Source organism: Hydra viridissima, unplaced genomic scaffold (genome assembly GCF_058129835.1).
Source record: "Hydra viridissima isolate aposymbiotic clone 2 unplaced genomic scaffold, HvirCarnegie_v1 scaffold_1, whole genome shotgun sequence".
Classification (NCBI taxonomy): Eukaryota; Metazoa; Cnidaria; class Hydrozoa; order Anthoathecata; family Hydridae; genus Hydra; species Hydra viridissima.
In genome coordinates, this window is record NW_028324300.1 from 28,852,686 (window position 1) to 28,874,596 (window position 21,911).

Consider the following 21,911-nt stretch of genomic DNA (forward strand, 5'->3'; position numbering starts at 1 on the left):
GATTTTTTTTCTGGAATCTAATAAATTTGTATGTTTATATATTATTTTAAATTAAATTTATTTCAAGTGATTGATATAGAAGATTGAACTTTATTCACGGTTATTTATTAAAAAACCAAATGGCAAAGCTTTTGATTTTTTATATAACATTTTACAACTGTTGACATATTTTGAAATCTTATTATTTTACAATTAATACAACAAATTTTGAAATGTTATATCTTTACAAATAATACAACAAAATAAACAATTTACTTCATATAATTGTTTCTATTTCTAGAGATTAATTTATATAAGATATAATAATTAATAATAATATAATAATTAATAATAGATATAAATTATTGCTAAATGTATTTTAAATGTAACTTTTGCTACATACATTAAAATGAATTTTTAAATAAATAAATAAACAATTATTTCTGAAAATAGAGATGCTGTCATATTGGGTCTAGAATTAGGAAAATTTCTCCAAAATCAATTAGCCATCATCTATTAAACAAGAGATATGCACCACATACAGTTGAAATTTAGCTTGTAGGCTTTAGTAAACCTGATGAGTTCTTTTCCATATATATATTTTTAAAAATCCTTTTTATGATTTAACAACAAGCTGCAGTTTAAAGTTTTAGGAACAATATAACATTTAACAAAGATTAATACTTGCTGGTAGAATAAAAGTGAAAATCAACATCACAAATATTTTAGCAATCATTGAACTAATTTTTTGATTTAAAAATAAGAAATATAAAAATAAAAACTATTTATTATATTAACTAAAAATTTATTTAACTTTACCAATATTTTATTGATAAAAGATGTAACAAGCAATTCTAAAGTGATATAACATAAATGTTGGTTACAAGTATTTTACTGCATAATGACCTTGAAAATAAAATAATATATATCTTGCAGTTCTTTTAAGTTCTTTTAAGAGTAATATTTTTATTGAAATTTGAGTTAAAAATAATTGGAAAAACATTAACAATTTCAAAGAAACTTACAGTATGATCATCAACATTTACAAAACTTTCAATAGAACATTTTAAAGGGATAGTATCATCAAGCTTGCCTTTTCCTTTTTTCTCCAGGATATTTGACATAGTTAATAGTTGCAATATTAAAAATAAAAACCTAAATTTAAAATTTCATACCTTAAATTAACTAAAAATGTTAGCATATTTTAGCAAATAGTGTGTAAAATTAACATCTAATAAAAAATCTTATAGCATCAAATCACTAAACAAACAAACAAATATCCATCCATCCATCCATCCATCCATCCATCCATCCATCCATACATACATACATACATACATACATACATACATACATACATACATACATACATACATACATACATACATACATACATACATACATACATGCATACATACAAATCTAAATATGTCAAGAAAAAGTCTTTTTTAGCCATTTAGAGGTTACATTAGATTTCTATGTCAATATCATGGTAGTGATAATGTCATCGCTATGGTATTTAGCTTGAGGGGAAATAAATAATTAGTTGTCAATCAAGATTATTAATTAGTATGTAGTCTGTATTTTATGTAAATAATATCAGGACTTGAAAACTGGAAAACTACAAAACAAAAGTGTGTTAATCAATTTCCTTCGTGTTATTAACTTAGTTTGCAGTTTTAGTTTAGGGTCCTTAATGTCATGACTTTTCTCTAAAAGGCTCTGCATACATGCAAATTATATATATATATATATATATATATATATATATATATATATATATATATATATATATATATATATATATATATATATATATATATATATATATATATATATATATATATATAAATCTACATTTATACATATTATATATGTGAATGATTCTACAAATATATTCAAGAACTGCCTTTAAAATTATGTAATAGTCATACGATTGACGCGATCTTTTTCCGCGATTACCACCAAGTGCTACCTCACATGCTTTACGAATGCTCAAGACCAAAGATTACCTAATACAAACTATAAGCGAGCTTTAACCGACTATTCGTTAGATCTCTTGTTTTATAGCTTGAGGCACCTCAAAATTAATTAAGTTTAATAATTTTGTTTGTACTTTTAATTTATAATCATAAGCTTTGTCGCGGTATAAAAAAATTAAAATAAGAATAAACAGCATCAAATTATAGAAATTTAAAACAAAAAATTATCAAAATATTAAAAAAGAAAAATACCAAGTTAGGAATGTCATCGGATTCCGTTAGGACACCGAACAGGCATTTTCTTAATTTTTTCTTTTTGAAATCCGAACCTGAACTGTGATAAGAATCGGTAAATACCCATTATGTAGAGCCCTGAAATCATAACTGATTGGGTTAGCGGGAATTGGCAAATAAAGAGTCGAAGCCGAAATATTATCAAATACCTATTTGGTTGTTACTTTTTTGGAATACTTGAAAATCCTCTACCCGTTTGATACTAGACATTATGACCATTTTGGACATTATGACCGTTCCGTTGCTAACAAAAGTAAAAATAATGACAATGAATAACTCTAAAGGGAATAGGTATGTCTTTTGGGAATATTTATTAATCTGAAGTAAGCTTTTTAGAATCATTTAGTGTCCTATAAAGTTGCGATTAATCACATTAATCTTAGTAACGATTGTGGAAACAAAAACTCATGCGCTCCTATTTCGGAATCTATTGGGTCCCAAAAATTTTTCAAAATGAAGTACTCTATCGGATACCACCATCCTCGCTTCGTTGAGTACGTGAATATTTTATACTTATGTGGCCATCTAAAATGATGAGCTTAACTAAAATTTAATTAAATGATAAGATAAATGCTCTAACTTAAATCAATATTTGCCAAACAACTTTAACCAGAACAACTTAAAAGTTTTATCCACTTGACACTTGACGTCGTCAATGCCATACTTGGCGACGAGGCATTTCATAACACCGTTTGCTAAAAAGCAATTTTAACTTTTTTTGGAGGTAATACTTCTAGTTTAGCTTTTGTGATTGACAATGTATTTTGGTCTTTATTACATGAACTTTCAGTTTCATCTTCTTAGAATACGGGGTAATTTAAATTCCTGTATCACTGTGGAGTGTCACTTTTAAATTCATACCTTTTTTCATTATCCAAGCCAACAATGTCAAGACTTAGTAAAGACCCGTGGCTTGATTGGCTAGCAAACATTTCTTTAATGTTTTGTTGTTACACTCATGGTTTATTGGTTGATTTTGTTGTTTTCAACGAGTCTGTTTAGCAATGATTTTAATTTAGAAATTTCAGAATTCGTTTTTTAACCTTAAAATAATTTCATAAAACGGAAAAGATGCGACGACGCTTAACGACGACAGCTCACGTTGGTTGAACTTGGTTTTACTTCTTTAAAAACAGAAAGTTCTTTATGGCATTAAAGCAGTTGATGGCTGTAGACTGATGATGACTGAAGATGGGTATGGACTAATAATGGCTGTAGATGGCTATGGATTGATGATGGCTGTAGATGGCTATGGATTGATGATGGCTGTAGGTTGTAATATTTAAAGAAAAGTTCAAAATATTAAATTTGCTACTTTTGAAAAAATTCCTTAATTAACTATTGTATTAATTGATTATTGTATTAAAAAAAGTATTTTTATTTAATCTTATGTATAAGTACTTTTAGTTTTTTTGGTATTCTTAAAACGTGACACCTGCAACATTGAAACCAAAGTTAAAGCTTAAAAATTCACGCAGTATTTCAATTGAAATTAGACATTTGACACTTCCAACAGGTATTTGTATTCGCTTGGTGGTATTGCCAAATGAATTTGGTTATGTAAGCGTTTTTTTGATATTGTGATATGATATCGTGAAATTACAAAAGCCTGACGAAAACCGTAAAATGCTTGTTTCTTTAAATACTATAAGAAACATTTTACTTAAAAATCGATGCAAAAAATATAAATAACTTGATGACACCCTGTCACAAAATATATTCAAGAATTTTTCTTGAAAATAAAAATTTGATGAATAACAAACTTAACCTTAGATATTTTGATCTTAGGTATTTACTTGAAGAAATATAAGGCTGCTGTTGCACTCCATAGGTTTTTTAACCTTCCGGATCCTTTATTGTAAGTTGGATGCCATTTAACGTTTTAAATGTTTTTAGAGCATTTCTGACGGAATTAAACTCCAGGAAGAATCTTTAAGAAAAAACTGCACGCAAATCCAAAAAGAAGCACGTGGAAGATTGTTATAGAATATGTTAGAAATATATTTTGTAATAAACTAACAATGGCATGAATATATATGCATCTTGAATATATAAATGCAGGGTTAGCCAAAAGTCACTTATCATTTGAAAATGAAAAATTTCTTTCACATCATACAGATTTTTAGCCATAAACAAGATTTCCAAATGATCCACAATTTACTCATCAAAGACGTGATCTTTTAATGGCACTGCCCGCAATTGCTTGCATAGTGACTCTGTTCATTCTAACTTCCCAAAAAAATTGTCTTTTAACTCGGCAAGAATTAGGGGCACAATAACAAATCCTTACTGTTTTAAGTACCCTTAAAGAAAAAATCTGTGGTCATCTGATCAAGGAAAGGTAAATTGTGGGACTTATAAAACTCCGCATTTCTGGAAGTTATTCTTTCTCAAAAAAATTTATATTAACAGTTGCATGGTCTCTCAGTTTAAGTAAGTAGTTGCCCCAATTTGCTGCCAAAACATTTCAGCTGTGTTCTTAACAACGGAAAACACTAATTTTTTTTACATTTAGGGAATCTTCCCCTGTAAATCGTTGTCGTATTTTAATCATTATTCTCAAAGACCTTTGGATCAAGCACTATTTTAAATGCTATTCCCCACCAAATTGTGACTTTAAAAGGAAGTAGCTGTCATTGATGAATGTCCCTTCCTCTTTAAAAATGCTCTACAATACCTATTCGATATTTTTCTGTGAACAAGCTAAGGGCAGACTTTAAACTTGTGGAAGATCCTTGATGGAACCTTTTTACTGAACGAGGGCTAGTATTGCTGGTTTTAACGGAAGATTGGTTTCGCTCATGCGTTTCATGTATGCTCTTTGATAAGTAACAATTGAATTCTTATGTTCAAAGTTAAACTCAATAAGTTTGACATGTTATTCGGTCGTTTACTTAGCCATATTTGTTTTTTCGAATTTTGTATTTTAAGATTATAATCAACCAAAATCTTCCGTGAATTTTGGCCCAATCTTTAAAAAATCCATTCGAACTTAAGATAAATGTAACTGTTTTGAGCAAATTTATTATGACGTAACTTACATGCCATTTTGACGTAATAAATGCAAGTTGGTTATCTGGCAATGCAATTGTAAAAAATGTGACTCATAGAAGATATGAAAGTGATAGTACTCTTTGAACAAGTTATTCCTAAAAAATTTTAAAAATAAGATCAGAAGATAAAGAGATAAGATGAAAAAGGTAATTTCTTTGTGTTGCATCCAATAGGTCGGTGATAAAAAAAACAATAATCTTATTTACATTAGTTCATCAACCTTTTTTCTCCGTTGTGCTCAACAATATTTCATAAATTCTAACTTACAAGTTGCAATCTGCAAATTAGATTTTTAAAATCTAGAATTCTTTATTCCATTCATAATACAAAGCAACTTGTGACTTCCCAACTAGTTCCGCTAAGTGAACCAACAGGAGAGTTAGAATAGTAACTCACAACTCCTGCAAAACACAGTTTTGTAGCTTAAGTGTTTAAAACCGTTATTTTCCGTGTTTTTTTTTAATTCTCCATGGAAACAAAGCTGATATAATTTGAATCTAAAGAAATATAGTAATAACTGGTTGAAGGATTTTTGAATATAGATTAAAAAAAAAAAAACTTTTCAAACAAAGCGCTTTGTATTTTAAAATCTGGTATTTGCGTCTAAAAATCTCATAAGCTAGTTATAAAGAGTTTTTAAGAACCCATTCCTTTTTTACGACCGAAGTCGAAATACTTCTATTTTAAAGGTAAGCCGTAAAAAAAGAGGTCAGTTGACACTTGACGACTGCTGTCAAAATACAATTTGGTGGGAACATATATGGGCAAACACAAAGTGCGCATGCTCTCATTTTTATAAATCAACAGATTGATATTGCTACTTTGAGCAAGTCACGTCAAGATGTAAATACAAAATTTTAAGTTATTTTCTAGTTAGTGTTAGAACTGCGATACTGGAAGGTTGTTTTGGATCTCCTCGTTCATAATATTTCCTTACATGTTTTTACAATTCTTGATTATTTGATTTAAAATATTTAAGATGACTATATTGCCGAAGAAAAAAGAGCAGAAAAATGATGAAGTTGAAAGAAATCGCTCAAGAAACAGAGCCACTCGCAGTGGTGATGTTGTTAGAAATAGAAATAATCAAGATGAAAATATTTCAGAAAATTCAAATAGCTTAGATAAAAGAGACTCACAAGAGGCAATAAATCTGCCACCTCATAAACGTTCAAGACACCGTCAAAATACAAATTACTTTTCTAAAAATAACAGAGAAAGTCGTGAAGGCAGTGTCAGTCCAACTTATGATGTAAATGAAAATGGGTATAACAGTTCCGATGAATATGGTAGTCGATGGGAAGTCAAAAAGGTAAAAAAAAGAATTTCTTGAGTTTACATCCAGGAAACTAATTTCATTTTATTGATAATTCAGCAGCAACTATTATTATAATTAATTTAAAGATGAAGAAAACCTTGTATTCTTCCTGCCTAAGTTTTCAAAATTTTAATATGACTAATAGTCCGAAATAAAATGTAATTATTCACTCTTCCATAATTTCAGTCGTTTACATTAATTAATAATTTTTTTTTAGGGATAATTTAAGCAATAAATGATTTTTATATTTTTAATTATGCAATATAGGTACAAATTTATGTAATGTAGGTACAAATCCTTTTCAATGCATACATACATACATACATACATACATACATACATACATACATACATACATACATACATACATACATACATACATACATACATACATACATACATACATACATACATACATACATATTGGTATATATACTGGTTGTCATGTAAGTTGTTGTAATATAACCAATAAGAGTAAATACTTGTGTTGTTACATTATCACTTAACAAAGTTTTTATTATGTTAAACAAGTTTTAAAAATCATTTAAAGAGTATTCTGTATTGCAGAGTATGGGAGGTGAGTTCAGACTTTTACAATGAGAGCGGAAATAAATGCTTTGGAATAAGTAGTTCACCAAATCAGTCCAAATCTTAAATTAGTATAAATGAATAATAGGTTCATATGCTGTAATAGTCCCTACATATCTTGTTTTTTTTTTCTTCTCACTATTTTGTTAGAATATCCTAACCTAATAGGTGTCTGTCTTTAACTCCTAAGCAATATGGTGAGGAGTCTTATGGGTACTCATCTGATAATTGCCCCAATTCCATATTCAAGAGGTGACAGATATGGAGGTCATATGTTTGCTACACAGGCACTAACTTTTATGAGATCTGGGTAGTTTTATCTTATCTAAACCCATACAATTTTCCTAGAACATCCATGTAAATACTGGCAATAACCCTGAGGCTAAAATCAAAAATATATGATGCTTTTTTTTGTTTAGAAGTGACAATTCTATGCATCATAATACCCTGAAGGTTCTTAATCTTAGTCACTCGTGGTACTGTATCTCTTTTGGGCCTTACATAACTCATATATAAACTGAATAAAATCAAATAATTTTTCAAATTAACCCTTCCCTAGCTTTTAGATTATTCTTTGTTTACAAGTATGAAAAACTTTTTCAAAATCAAATCTCAAAATACAACTTTATTGCAAATTGCTATAAAGCTGTATTTTGAGATTTAATTTTGAAAAAGTGTTTATTCACTAAGAATATTTTAAGTAATATCAGATTGTGCTATGATATTATTTTGTGTCTATTTTTTTTTTATTCTTAGGGTGTTTTAAAGCTTGATGGTCCAACGCCAGAGGTAAAACCTTATTTAGAACTTAAGAATCAATTTTATTGTCTTTTCATTTTGTTTTAACACACAAATTCATAGTTTTCTAATGAGATCTTTTCATTAAAAATTTTCCTTGGTTTTAAAGCAGTTTGGTCCTCTTTTTGTTATAAATACAAGTAATTCTACTATTATTGATAGTATTATCTTACTAGGTTGAAAAATTAAGGAAGTTCTTTAAATAACAATCATTTTTACTATTAGCAAGAGGCAGAGTTTGAAAAGCAGTTGCTCTTAAAAAGAGGTTTTCAAATAAAACAAATGGCTACAGATGGAGCTTGTTTATTTAGAGCTGTAGGTGAGGTATATTTAATAAATTTTAATTACAGTTGTAATAAATGTTTTTATACTTTTTAATTAAAAAGATGAAGTGTTATATTTGTCAGACTGAACAGGTCTTTTAAACTTAATGATTTAACAAAAATCAGTAGCAGATTGCTAAAAATATTATGCTTGAATAGGAAACATGGTTTGGCACATTAGCCACTGGTTTAAATCCTACTCTGTGTATGGTTGTTTGAAAAACAGTTTTGAGTTGTTAATGTTGTTTTAATTATTCTTAAAAACCCTGAAATGCTTTTAAAAGAATTTTTTCCTTTTTTATTTAGCTGACCAAATATATGGGGATCAAGAAATGCACAGTGTTGTAAGAAAACATTGCATTGACTACATGGTGAGTTTTAGTTAAGACTTAAAAAATTTATACATTGAACATTTGTAATGTAGATCTGGATCACATTTTGTAACATTTAGGTTTATAACTTTGTATTGTTCACTATTTCTAGGTTAAAAACAGAGATTTCTTTTCTCAATATATAACAGAAGATTTTCATTCTTATGTTGGAAGAAAGAGAAATGACTCAATTCATGGTAATCATGTAGAAATGCAAGCATTAAGTGAAATATACAACCGACCAATAGAGGTTTATCAATATGCTTGTGGTAGGTTTTCTTATATGATTTTTTGAATTAAATTTTTGAAAAAAATAAGATCTCAGATTATAATCTGCTAACAATTATAAATGTCAATTATCTTTTCTGAAAAGTAGAAATATTCACCATGATTTACAAAGCGCTTTATAAATTCAAAACTTGTTGAATAATGAATAATGAAGTCTGTTTATTTTTCAGAGCCAATAAATATTTTTCACAGTCGGTCTTCTAATAGTGATGAAAATCCACCACTTAGACTTAGTTATCACGGAAATATACATTATAATTCTGTTATTGATCCTTATAATCCAACAGTTGGAGTAGGCCTCGGTTTAGCAGGATACAAACCTGGGGTAAGATTTTTTAAATGTATAGTAGTTGCTACAGGATTTTTATGTTTTTGGTTAGATTTTCTGCTATTCTAGAATTTTAATCCAAACAAGTTTTTCTTGCTTTGTGGTTTTTTTGTTCAGTAAAAATCTAAATTTAATCTTTATGTTTTTTGTTTTTAAAGTGGATAAAAAAACTCATTGTAATTTTGATGTTTTGTAGATGCATGATCAGAGGTTATTACAAAGTACCATACAAGAATCTGAAGCACAGCTTTTAGAACAGGTTCAATTTTAAAATTTTATTCTTAAATTCAAAAGGTACTTTTAATGGTTTATATGTTTGAATTTTTGATGTTTTTAGAAAAGATTTTAAATAAATTTCATATGAAGTTTTAATGCTTATCTCTAAAAGATGATCAATCTTTAAATATTGTACTGTTATTGGAAATTATTGAATCTATTATGTGTCTGTAAAATTTCATTTAAAGCCAATGTATAGACATTTGATCACTATTCTATCACTATTTATTATCCTATTATTTTTACAGAAATATTAACATAGAAATAATTTTTGTGTTTATCTAGATAATTTGTTTTCATTAAAGGAGATGTTACAAGATAAGTTAAAGGCAACTGACTGGGAAGCAACTGATGAGCATCTGACTGAAGTTGCAGCCAGAGAATCTTATCTGGAGTGGCTTCGAGAAAACCAGAGTAAAGAAAAAAATGTAAAAAGACAACTAAATTAAATACTTTGTTAAAAAGTTGCATAGTTTTAAAACTTATCTTGATTAGCTGTTTATTTATATTTTGTTAAAGCTAGTAGAAAAGTTATTATAAATTACTATAAATTACTATAAAGGTAATGTTATTATGATGGAAAATTATGACCAAAATTTTTATTTACTTATTACACCAAAATAATCATGATCATTATTTATTCTTATTCAGACAGGTGCCTCAAGTTCAACTTGCACGTCATCTCAAAGTCGCCATTCACCGGCAAATCGCTCACCAAGTTGCGATAGCGGTTCTCGCTGTTCGCCTCAAGGAGAAAAACATATAAATTTATCAATTTTACCGAATGACCACGAGACCCCTACTAAAAATACTACTACTTACATCTCGTTATCAACCTCCCACTCTGATGATTGGAGTTACGCTTTAGGATATAGTGAAGGTAATGGTTCATTTTTTTTAGATATATTCTATTATATTTTGTCAATATTTTTTTCATTTCATAAATTTTGATTTCTTTTTTCCAGCTAAGTTTATAATTTTAGATTGGGACAATGATCCAGTGTTGGCTGCAGTCCTTGCGCAATCGCAGCAAGAATATTTACAAGAAATTTCGAGAACTAGCGCTGCTGTAAATAAAGAATGCGACAAAAAGTCTACTTCGTCCTAGCCTTGAGATATAGAAATTTTAATTGTGTTTTATGTAATTTCCGATATCTTCAAACAACTTTATATTCTTATATATTTTCTCCAAATATGACTCGAAAAAATGATAGTTATATTTTCTTATCATATACTTGTCGTTAGATCTCGATAAAGTAGAGAGGACCGTGTATTACAAAGAATGAAAAATACAATGAATCTCTTACTAGATGTTGTTCAACTAAAAAAATTTCGATATCCTAAAAATAATAAACTTCTTTGTTTGTTAATTAGAATATCAAGATTTCTTTTTTTTTTTTTTACTTTTTTCCTATGGTTTTATAAAGCGTATAACTTAGGATCGGCGTTCTATTAACAATTTTACCATATATGAAATATGTTAATATAGCGAGAAAATAGAAAATTTTTTATTCTAGTATCCTAAAATAACGAAATTGAGAGACCAGATTGAAAGAGATGATCGCGTGAACTTGTCTCTTGAGTTTTTAATGCATCTTACGCTTGCGTAAACTATTTTCTTGAGAATCTAATGCTCATGTGTGTACGTCTCTCTCTCGATTATTCAGCTCATGCTCGAATGCACTTGTCTCGAGCTTATTAGAGCATCTGACGATTGCTAATAAATTTGTTTCACATGAATGTTGGCAAAAGTCATCTTTTTTATTAAATTACATTTTTCAGCGATTCATTCAGTCATCAGTCTTCCCTTTAAAGTTTTGGTGCTATGTTTAATGGCTGAATGTTTGTTAAAATATTGAACCCTCAGTCCAATCATTTTAGGGTAATTAAACTTAGTAGAGAATAAAAGTTTGAGTAACTAAACGTTGAGTAAATAAAGGTTGAGTAAACATTATTTAGTGTTGAGCTGGTACTCAACATTAAATAATGCTTGTTTAGATTACAGTAGAATCTTAATAGGGATCTAACGAATTTAATGTAGTTATAAAATGCTGAAGCAATAAGCACAAGATTAAATTAAATTTATGCGTATGTGCAAAACCCAACAATGTAAAGAGTTCCCTGGATGGATACAATTCGCTTTTTTGACGTGTTTCAGCGTATTTAAGATGCTTTTCAAGAAATTGAGTGAATCGGTTACCAATTTAAACTAATAAGGTAATTTCTGAAAAAATCTGGTCTGCGTGATACACCATCAAAAAGTGTAAATAGAGAAAAAACATTCGTTTGAGCGAAGTTTAATTTAATACAAATTGAATTTAACCATTTAATGCATATCAATATTTTATTTATCATTAATACGTTTATGTGTATAAATGATCTAACATAATATCAAACAAAAAAGTAATATATATCCCACAAATGCTTTTTTAAAATTTGCTTTTTAGTTAATTTTTTAAAAATGATTTAATTATTTAAGCAAATATATTTAAATCATTTGAGCAAATATCAATATAAACTTTAACTTTTCAGATCCATTCATAATAAAATTATGTTTTATAAATAAAATATAATATAAAATACTCATCAGTTATTTTACAAAACAAAATAATTGCGATCAACACAAATTATTTTATTTTACGTTGCCCCCAAGGCCAGGCTTTTTTTTCAATGAGAAAGACAAATGATTTTCAATTACAATGGTCGAACAACCACTTTCAGATAACAACCGAAAATTCCGAACAATCTTTTTACATTTCTCTTGGTTTTTGTCTTGACTTTAGGTTTTCATAATTTAAATTTTTTTGTGTTTTAATGTATTAGAGGGAAAAGCTTTTAATATTTAAAAAATACGATTTTTTTCTTGTCATTAACTTTATCTCCAATTTTTATTTAATAAGCATGTAATAACATATCGGGATTTAACAAGCAGATTTCTTCGCCACACTTTTTTTAGAATTATAAAATTGAGTTGAAAAAGAAAATATTTTAGTTTTTCTACAATTACCTGGTGTTTGTTTCGGTTATTACTTATTATTCTAATTGATTTATTATTATTTGATTTAGATTGAATAACTTTGTTTACCTTTGAAATTGACAACTCTATTGAGGAAGTTTCATTAAAGTTTTTATTCAAATTGTTATATACTTTTGTCTTTATTAATGCATTTGAAATAACATGGCTAGTTTGACAGCTTGATGCAGTCAAATTGCCTCCCTACTTTTTCCACCGGAAAGTTCCAGTTCCACCGTAAAAAATATTTAATTGATCAGAAGTATGTGAAACAAAACTGTGGAAATATTTACCATAAAAATTTTGCCATGCTTCAAGTTGGGGTGCAGGACCTTCACCTTTTAAAGAATCTCACTTAATCTCATCATAAATTTTAACATCATTGATTTTATTTAAATATCAATATACTAATGTTGGGAAGAGGCAGTGTTTGGAACCTTTAGTATTGTAAGATGTTCTCTTTTTTGCAATACTTCATTCAATGCTAAGAGATTTGGATCGTTGTTTGAAAATATTATACCATTTGGTTACTGCTCAAACCCATACTTGGTCTAAAGCAGATAAAAAGATTAAAATAGTCCTTAATCAGGCTAAGATGCAGGTTGTAAAGGCTGTTAGATTGACAATAGAAATTCTTCAAGTTAGTCCAAACTCCAGAGGAAGTTAGGTTGTTTAGAAGAATTCCTGTTAACATAGATAAAGGTTCAATTGCAGATTGATTAGTAAGGAAAGAAAATCTCTGCGCTGTCCAAATAAAAATTTCGAAAGTTTTGCAATACTCAATGTTGTACTTAGCCTGACTCAGCATGTTGATGTAATTAAAAAACAGTCAGTGTGACTAAAGTGAAAGATGTAGGTTATGATCTAATGATATTTTACAAATAAAATTTCAGTTGGGCATAACATCTCTAAACATGCAACAAGTGTGTGCATATTTATGGGAACTGTTTGTTCTCACAGATGGATGAATTTCTTTTTTAATAAAGATTTTTATAGGTACACTATTCTCTGTATCCTATCCCATGTTTGTAATTGGAATGTTTACCTAAAGTAGCTACAAACACCCAGTGCACGAGATGTACGGTGCATAAGTTGGGTGGAAAAAAAAAGGTGCATAAAGTAGGGGTTAATTATCAAATATTATAAATATGCACGCATTTTATGCACCTATACAAAAAATGCCTTAAATCTTAAATTTAACTTCAAATTTAGACTCCTTGACCAAAAAAATATAAATATATCAATAATAATAATAATAATAATAATAATAATAATAATAATAATAATAATAATAATAATAATAATAATAATAATAATAATAATAATAATAATAATAATAATAATAATAATAGTAAAAATAATAATAATGATAATAATAACAATAATGATAACTATATATATATATATATATATATATATATATATATATATATATATATATATATATATATATACAGGGCCGGATTTAGGTGTGGGCATTGTGGGCAATTGCCCAGGGGCCTCCACAATTAGGGGCCTCCACATAAAATCATCATAGAATTTTTATGCATGTTTTTTGTGGTTCGTGGAGTTAAAGTACGTATCAATGACAAAGTTGTGGATACATTTCCAAATGAGATAATGTTACGAATATACTTGGTCCTAATGATCACAAACTGTTCTGGGGAACGTTCGTTCAGTAAAATAAAGTTCATAAAGAATCGACTCCGCACTACATTGACTCATGATAGGCTTAGTTTTCTAACTTTGATGAGAACTGAACACGGTTGTTCAGAAGCGACAAGTTATTATACGCAAGCGCAGTAGAAACTTAAAAAAATTCAACTTTTAATAATGGCTACGGTCCGTAGCAACGAATTTTCTTATTTAGTTGACTGATCATTTATATATGTTTCCATATAAATCAACATTTTAAACTCTTTCTAAAACTGAAATCATAATAAGCATATCTCAGTTGCATAAGAAAATGATTCAAATAAGATAAAGATTATATCAAAAAGTTTAAAGTTGCGCTTTTCTAAGTAAATTAACATTCTTGAATATGCTGATTTGTTTACACTTTTAAAAACACATCATCTAATTTTCTGAGCGTAGAAACTAAATGATTTTTTTTTTTTTTTAATTTAGATGAGTTTTTATAGTATTTAACACTTTTATCAGATCTTAGCACTCAATTTTTTCTTCTTGTAAATAAGCATACAAACACACAGATATACATGCATACATACATACATACATACATACATACATACATACATACATACATACATACATACATACATACATACATACATACATACATACATACATACATACATACATACATACATACATACATACATACATACATACATACATACATACATACATACATACATACATACATACATACATACATACATACATACATACATACATACATACATACATACATACATACATACATACATACATCAACGTAGACGATTTTAAAAAACACGATAAGTAATGAAAAATTGGTCGCTAAGTAGAAGTTCATTCTGTAACGAAGGTCCGTAGCCATTTTGAAAGTTCTAAATTTTTCATAATCCAACTGCGCTTGCGCACAATGACCTGTTGCTTATCAAAAGAGTTGGAACGACCGTGTGAATATGATATTCTCAGATTTGACTTTAACCAATTGATTCAAGACTTCGCAAAGATGAAGTCTCGTAAAGTGCAGGGCTTGTAATTATAATTTCAATTTATCTGTTTCCCTTCTCCAGATATCTTCGACTTTGCGTGTTAATTGTGTTTAACTATTTGCTTATTTATTAGTGATATATAATAATTTCATCAATCTGTTGTGCATGTACAGTTCCTAATATAATCACATTATTATGAATAAGAATGCTACCTTTTTGTGTTTTTAAGGTAGAGTGTTTTATTTAACTATATGGTTTAACTATGTTAATTAAAGATGCTTAAGAAATGCACATCACCATTATTAAAAATATATTGAGTTATCTTTTTTGTGTTTTTTAAGGTAGAGTGGGCCTCCACAAAATATATGCCCAGAGCCTCCACATATCTAAACACGGCCCTGTATATATATATATATATATATATATATATATATATATATATATATATATATATATATATATATATATATATATATATATATATATATATATACATATATCAATCCAATTTTTCAAAAGTTTCTATCGTAAATTAGAAGAACTATGAATTTATTCCAAAAAATATCACTGTGGGGCAATTTTCAAAGTCAAATATAACCATCAGCGTTTGGTTTTTCGCTTTTTAACGAATAATAACAATTAAAATAAATATTTCAGTATAAGTTATTTAAAATAAATCTAACTTTAAATAATTTGTATATTGAGATATACAGGGTTGCGATACCTCGCAAATATCATTTTGTTTCATGACTGTGCAGAATTACTGTTCTATAAAAACCCGATATAATTCGATTTAAAAAAATTTTAACTAACAATTTTACATTCAAATGTAAATATGTCACACCTAAAACCTGGCTGTATTAAACACAAAAAGAGTTCTATTTTAATTAACTTCAGAAAATTTGATTTTATCTCAAAAGTTTGATATGGAGATTTATACTTCATTCATTATTGTTTGTTTAAAGTCGAAAAACCAAACGCCGATGCTTAATTAAATCAGAAATTTTAGTCTAAAACGAGAAAGGATTATATTTAATATCCGGTGGTTATAGATAATTCTCATCACTATCATAATTACCGTAATCTATATACAATTAAATATCAGAAAGATGATGTTTTTGATATTTCAAATTTGGAAATGTCGGAATAAATTGTTTCTCTCTCCGCTGTAATCACAAATAATAAATATGGCAGCTTTAAACTGCGGCAGAAGTTTTAGTTTTGGACATGTGTTGATTAAAGAATCCTTTACTTTTTTTATCTCTAAGTTTTCTTATGCTTTTGTCAATATCAAGCCTGTTGTAAATGGTCGTATCTTTTCGTATTATGTGATATTGTATTTGATAAATATTTCAATGACAAATGCAATTTGTATGGTTGTTGTTTTAAAATGTCACTAGTAGAAAACGGTTAAATTTCATTTTGGTGATAACAAAGATTAATCTTGTAAATAACTTTTGGTTGCACTTCAAATTGTCACTATATAAGGACATTTTTGGACTATTCTTACTGTTCTATACAAGACAAATCTAACACATTGTTCTTGTAATTGCATGTATCAAAATATTCCTAAATTACCATAAGTAGTTTAAAATTATTTATTTCAAAATATTTTAAACAACAATTATAAGCCCTCATTTTTTATAGATAAAAAAAACTATAAGTACTGCCAAGCAGTTAAATGTCATTTACTAACTTTTTTGTTAAATTTATTTTTTACTTGGTCAAAGTTTTTATTATCTTAGGAACATCTAGATTATTGTGTGTTTATATAGGATTTGTTTGATGAGTTTTTATAAATAGATTTAATGAAATTTTTAGCTGAAATATATTCCCTGAGTAATTGAGGTTTAAGATGTTTTAGTTGCTCCTCAAAGGTGTGTTGATAGGTTTACAGATTTGAACAATGAGGAAGTCTGTGATTTGTTCCTGACAACCCAAACTGTTTCTAAAGTTGTACAAAAACATTTTAATGCCACATCAATGACGATTGCTGTCCAGGTACTAATTTCATTAGTAATATACTAATTTATCTCCTAAAATTTCTTTAAAGTATCATGCAATTCCTATCTCCATTCAAATTTTGATAAAAACAGCTCTTTTTTTCTTGTTCTCTTAGTTATAACCTTAAGATTTTTGTCTGATATTTAATAAAATATTCAATATTATTTGTGTTATATTCAATATTATTTTTAGGTGTATTATATATGATTTTTACAAATGTTTTGTAAATCTTTTATTGTAATCTAAAATCTTTATTTCTAGGATGGACCTGAAGCAGGTCAAACTGTAAAAGTAAGGATTCTCTAAACTTTATCAATGACCTATAAATTTTCTGCAATATTTTTCTGAACATGTGTTATAAGTTTAGTATTTCATGCATTACAAGTATAATAATAATAGAGTACAAAATGATATCTGATCACTAATAAAATGCTGTCCGATACTAAAATAATATCTTAAGATATTGACAGGTCTTTAGTAAGAGTGATAGGATATTAATTTTAAATGAAACAACAATAGTTTGACATATCAATATAGTTTTCACTTTATTTTGGCAATTCTTAAAAGTAGATACCCTTCAAATCCACCATGGCTTCATTTACATTTATATATCCAGTTGCTCCAATTTTTGATCACCCTGTTCAATATTTGCAGCTGTATGCTGGCAATAATCTGATGATTATTGGCTTCTAAATAATCCAAAACCTGTGGGTTGTTGGCTTAGGCTTGTGCTTTGATTTGAGCCCAAAGAAAACTATATAGGGGTATCAAATCACTGACTGCAATCTCCATTATATAAATCCTTATTGTGAGATGAAAACGAGATTGCAATCTCCATCTCCATTATATAAATCCTTATTGTGAGATGACCTAATTGTCAAACTTTTGCTTTAGCAAATCAAGTGTAATGTATGACATGTAGTGCCAGAATTTGAGAACATTAATATTGAAGAAATGTGTTGGAAACAGAAATTCAAATAACATGGCTCTAAAGCAGTTGTCATTGATGGTTATGGCTCTTTCCTCCTTATTTTTATAAACTGTAAACTACACTGAATATTTTGACATAACAAGTAAAAATTATATATATCATAAAAAAAAGAATTTTCTCTAGTGAAAAAATCATCAACCTTATTAAAAGAGCTTTATCTTGGTTAATATCGTATAATAATATCTTGTAAAAAAAAAATCAAATTCTGTTGAATAATAAGATATATATTGAACTATATATCATCAGTGAGTTGGACAATATTTTGGGTCCTGTCTAGCAAAGTTTTTAAAAAATAGCTTTAAAAGTAAAAATTTAGAAAGTTAATTGCAACATAAAAAGTGTTGATAAGAAAACAAAGAAATTTTTATATTTTCTTCACTTTTATATTTTCTTCTATTTATATTTGGAGAGTCCATTTTATTAAACTTTAACTCATAATAAATTTTCATGTGAAATTATTTTTTTTAATCCATTATATTTAGCATGTACATGTTCATATTCTGCCTCGCAGAACCAATGACTTTGTGAGAAATGATGAAATTTATACTCAGGTATACTAATATACAATTGATATGTAGCATTAGTAATTTTTTCTTTAGTCTTTCTTTAAATTTTTGAACTTCTTGGGATCATCCAAATTATTCTCTTAAACTTTTACTCATAGTTAGAAAAGCATGACAAAGATCTGTTTGAAGATGCTGAACTCTATAAAATACAAATTAGTGACACAACATTTCGCACTGAAGAGCAAATGGCTAATGAAGCTGCTACTTTAAAAGCATATTTTAGTTGATGAAATGTTATTTTTTTGTATTTTATTTAATATTGATATAATTAAAATTTTGAAACTGTTACTTCATTCTAATGTGATGATTAATGATTGATGATGATGATGATGATGATGATGATGATGATGATGATGATGATGATGATGATGATGATGATGATGATGATGATGATGATGATGATGATGATGATGATGATGATGATGATGATGATGATGATGATGATGATGATGATGATGATGATGATGATGATGATGATGATGATGATGATGATGATGATGATGATGATGATGATGATGATGATGATGATGATGATGATGATGATGATGATGATGATGATGATGATGATGATGATGATGATGATGATGATGATGATGATGATGATGATGATGATGATGATGATGATGATGATGATGATGATGATGATGATGATGATGATGATGATGATGATGATGATGATGATGATCATGATGATGATGATCATGATGATGATGATCATGATGATCATGATGATCATGATGATCATGATGATCATGATGATCATGATGATCATGATCATGATCATGATCATGATGATCATGATCATGATCATGATCATGATGATCATGATCATGATCATCATCATGATCATGATCATCATCATGATCATCATCATGATCATGATCATCATCATGATCATCATGATCATGATCATGATCATGATGATGATGATCATGATGATCATGATGATCATGATCATGATCATGATGATCATGATGATCATGATGATGATCATGATGATCATGATGATGATCATGATGATCATGATGATGATCATGATGATCATGATGATCATGATGATCATGATGATGATCATGATGATCATGATGATGATCATGATGATCATGATGATGATCATGATGATCATGATGATTTTGACATACTAAAATCATCATGATTAGATCATGATGATTTTAGTATGTCAAAATTGATGAATAATAAAGAAGAATCCCAAGCATTAGAAATTGAACACTCATTGAGTTGTGAGGTGGAACGGATTGATCAAAGTTCCCCAGAGCTATGGCCTGAACAAATTCCTGGTGTTACATCATTCTCTGCCATACTTAAAGCTTCCCAGAACAAAGCTCCTATACTAGTATGTTTGTTATACTTCAAAAAATAAATGTATACTTATTCAAAATTATATTGTTTATGGGTAATTTGTGGTTAGAATACTGTTTTGTTAATTTGAGGATATTGATGGAAAGCAAGATGAACTAACTGAAGCAGACTTAGAAAGCATTGATGAACTGAGTAGTTTATCAGTTCCACAAATTATGGAGCGGTTTCTAGAGTTAAAAAATCAAGCTTATCAATTAGGCATTGAAGAAACAAGAGAGATGACTCGTGGTAAATATTTGAATATACTTGGCAAATAATGGATAAAAATGTTATCAAAAAATACATTTTAGTCAATACAAATTTTTCATATTACTCTTGTAATGGAGAAAGGATCACTTAAAGAGATTGTTGACATTGAAACATCAAAAGAGCCTTATCTTTTGACTTTTGAAAATGATACTGAATGTATGCAATAAATGACTAGTGTAAATATTAAAAAAAAAAAAGACAATTTTTATTTATTGTTAAAATTGTTGTATTTAATTGTTATTTTTTGTAGAACTATTTTTATCTTATTGAAGTTACATTTTAATTTGCTGCATAAATTTTTTATTTGAAATAGTTAATTTTTATTGAAATAAATTCATATTACACTAAGTAATTTTAAAACTTTAACATTATTATATTCCTTTGTTTTAATTCCGAAAGTTTTAATACCTTTTGAAAGGCATTTTTCTTTTAATTTTGTCCTATTACATTTTTAGTTATAAAATCTGTTTTTGTTACAAAAAACAATTTTTTTATTTTTCTTTCATAATTTTTCTTTTTCTAATTGAGGTTATCTACATATTGCTACAAGCTTAAAATGTCACACATTTCATTGTCTTTGAAGATTCAGGATACTTTGAAATGTTTTGGATGTAGATTTATTTTATCAAAGACTTTTTATGTAAAATCAACAAGACGCAATATTTGTTTTATCTTTGCGGGTTTACAAGCTAATCCTCCAAATTTAACTTTGAGAAAATGTGATTTTAGCACCTCCATGAGTATTTACAATGGGAAGGAAAAAAATGTGTTGAATTTACCTAACTTAAATGCAAACACCAAATGGGATGTTTTGTTTTCATTTCCGCATATTAAACTTTTGGGAATAATATCTCGTTTCAAAATGTACCAATTAGCTTTTATGATTGCTATGAGTTATCCTTTGTATAACATATATTTGGAAAAACATATGTCTGATGTTTCAATTACAACTGCAATAGTAGGTGGTAGTCTTTTAGGTAGCGGAGTTCTGTTTATTGTGTTTAGTTACTTTGCTACCAAAGTTGTGGGACAACTTGCAGTTAATCAAACTGATGATGTTATTCGAATATCTCGTTTAACATTCTATGGAAGGCGCACAGAGGATTTTATTGAAGTTAATAAAATTATCCCAATGACAGATTTGATGGAAGTAAATGATCTTGAAGAAGTGTTTCAGGAACTGTGTATTGAGCGAGAAAACAAAAAACTTGACAGATATCTGTATTCGTTGAAATATGGAAAATTTACTGATTGTGAACGTTTTTGTCGTTTGTTAGGAGTACCTTATGGACACTTAAAATAAAATATAAGTTTTTCTCTTTCGTTCTTTTGCAAAATACATGTCAATTTTCAACTTTACTATTTGTATATGTATATATATTTTTTTATCATCTTCAATTTTATAACATTAATATAAAGATTTATTTAAAAATCTGCATATTTATG

General features: G+C 28.0%; 5 protein-coding genes across 11 annotated transcripts in view; 4 read left to right on the top strand and 1 right to left on the bottom strand.

Moving 5' to 3' along the window:
• LOC145192726 (PX domain-containing protein kinase-like protein) overlaps positions 1-5,707 on the bottom strand; it is a 23,042-nt gene extending 17,335 nt beyond the window's left edge. For 2 of the 6 annotated variants that reach the window (XR_016452064.1, XR_016452065.1), the window contains exons 1-2: positions 5,297-5,518; positions 1,005-1,134 (exon numbers count right to left, since the gene is read on the bottom strand). Coding sequence is in view for 4 of the 6 variants with exons in the window: in XM_090086025.1 (XP_089942151.1) it covers positions 1,005-1,134; positions 5,297-5,475 (309 nt within the window). In the remaining 2 variants the exon portion in view is untranslated. Of the gene's footprint in view, positions 1-1,004; positions 1,135-1,913; positions 2,175-2,213; positions 2,236-5,296; positions 5,519-5,576 lie in introns of those variants that run through there. The other 4 variants (XM_090086040.1, XM_090086025.1, XM_090086030.1 and 1 more) reach the window with 4 other exon arrangements.
• LOC145192411 (OTU domain-containing protein 5-like) lies at positions 5,319-10,905 on the top strand. 2 transcript variants are annotated; one of them, XM_090086066.1, is made up of 12 exons: positions 5,347-5,455; positions 5,999-6,152; positions 6,289-6,621; positions 7,972-8,004; positions 8,239-8,332; positions 8,643-8,707; positions 8,820-8,976; positions 9,166-9,320; positions 9,520-9,582; positions 9,905-10,027; positions 10,251-10,479; positions 10,583-10,905. In XM_090086066.1, exons 3-12 carry the CDS (start codon positions 6,289-6,291, stop codon positions 10,705-10,707), a joined length of 1,377 nt encoding a protein of 458 aa, XP_089942192.1. In that variant the 5' UTR covers positions 5,347-5,455; positions 5,999-6,152; the 3' UTR covers positions 10,708-10,905. The 2 variants fall into 2 exon arrangements, with proteins under 2 accessions (XP_089942184.1, XP_089942192.1); XM_090086058.1 differs by lacking the exon at positions 5,999-6,152 and having other exon boundaries at positions 5,319-5,455.
• Positions 10,906-16,278: 5,373 nt separating this feature from the next.
• LOC145192371 (bis(5'-adenosyl)-triphosphatase-like) lies at positions 16,279-19,200 on the top strand. The gene is made up of 5 exons (XM_090086141.1): positions 16,279-16,586; positions 17,131-17,276; positions 17,541-17,570; positions 18,753-18,821; positions 18,935-19,200. Exons 1-5 carry the CDS (start codon positions 16,463-16,465, stop codon positions 19,061-19,063), a joined length of 498 nt encoding a protein of 165 aa, XP_089942267.1. The 5' UTR covers positions 16,279-16,462; the 3' UTR covers positions 19,064-19,200.
• A 771-nt stretch (positions 19,201-19,971) lies between these two features.
• LOC145192372 (protein lin-52 homolog) lies at positions 19,972-20,662 on the top strand. The gene is made up of 2 exons (XM_090086152.1): positions 19,972-20,190; positions 20,288-20,662. The coding sequence occupies exons 1-2, from the start codon at positions 20,014-20,016 to the stop codon at positions 20,471-20,473; spliced, it is 363 nt and encodes a 120-aa protein (XP_089942278.1). The 5' UTR covers positions 19,972-20,013; the 3' UTR covers positions 20,474-20,662.
• Positions 20,663-21,021: 359 nt separating this feature from the next.
• LOC149894356 (transmembrane protein 186-like) lies at positions 21,022-21,824 on the top strand. The gene has a single exon (XM_090086121.1). It carries the CDS (start codon positions 21,022-21,024, stop codon positions 21,766-21,768), a length of 747 nt encoding a protein of 248 aa, XP_089942247.1. The 3' UTR covers positions 21,769-21,824.
• The last annotated feature ends 87 nt before the right edge of the window (positions 21,825-21,911 follow it).

Coding starts and splice junctions, on each gene's coding strand:
- LOC145192411 (XM_090086058.1), top strand. Junction 8,708..8,819: donor AACATTGCATTGACTACATG/GTGAGTTTTAGT, acceptor CACTATTTCTAG/GTTAAAAACAGAGATTTCTT. Junction 9,321..9,519: donor TAGCAGGATACAAACCTGGG/GTAAGATTTTTT, acceptor GATGTTTTGTAG/ATGCATGATCAGAGGTTATT.
- LOC145192371 (XM_090086141.1), top strand. CDS start 16,463: ATGGCAGCTTTAAACTGCGGCAGAAGTTTTAGTTTTGGACATGTGTTG. Junction 17,571..18,752: donor AAGCAGGTCAAACTGTAAAA/GTAAGGATTCTC, acceptor CATTATATTTAG/CATGTACATGTTCATATTCT. Junction 18,822..18,934: donor ATGATGAAATTTATACTCAG/GTATACTAATAT, acceptor TTTTACTCATAG/TTAGAAAAGCATGACAAAGA.
- LOC145192372 (XM_090086152.1), top strand. CDS start 20,014: ATGTCAAAATTGATGAATAATAAAGAAGAATCCCAAGCATTAGAAATT. Junction 20,191..20,287: donor AGAACAAAGCTCCTATACTA/GTATGTTTGTTA, acceptor TGTTAATTTGAG/GATATTGATGGAAAGCAAGA.
- LOC149894356 (XM_090086121.1), top strand. CDS start 21,022: ATGTCACACATTTCATTGTCTTTGAAGATTCAGGATACTTTGAAATGT.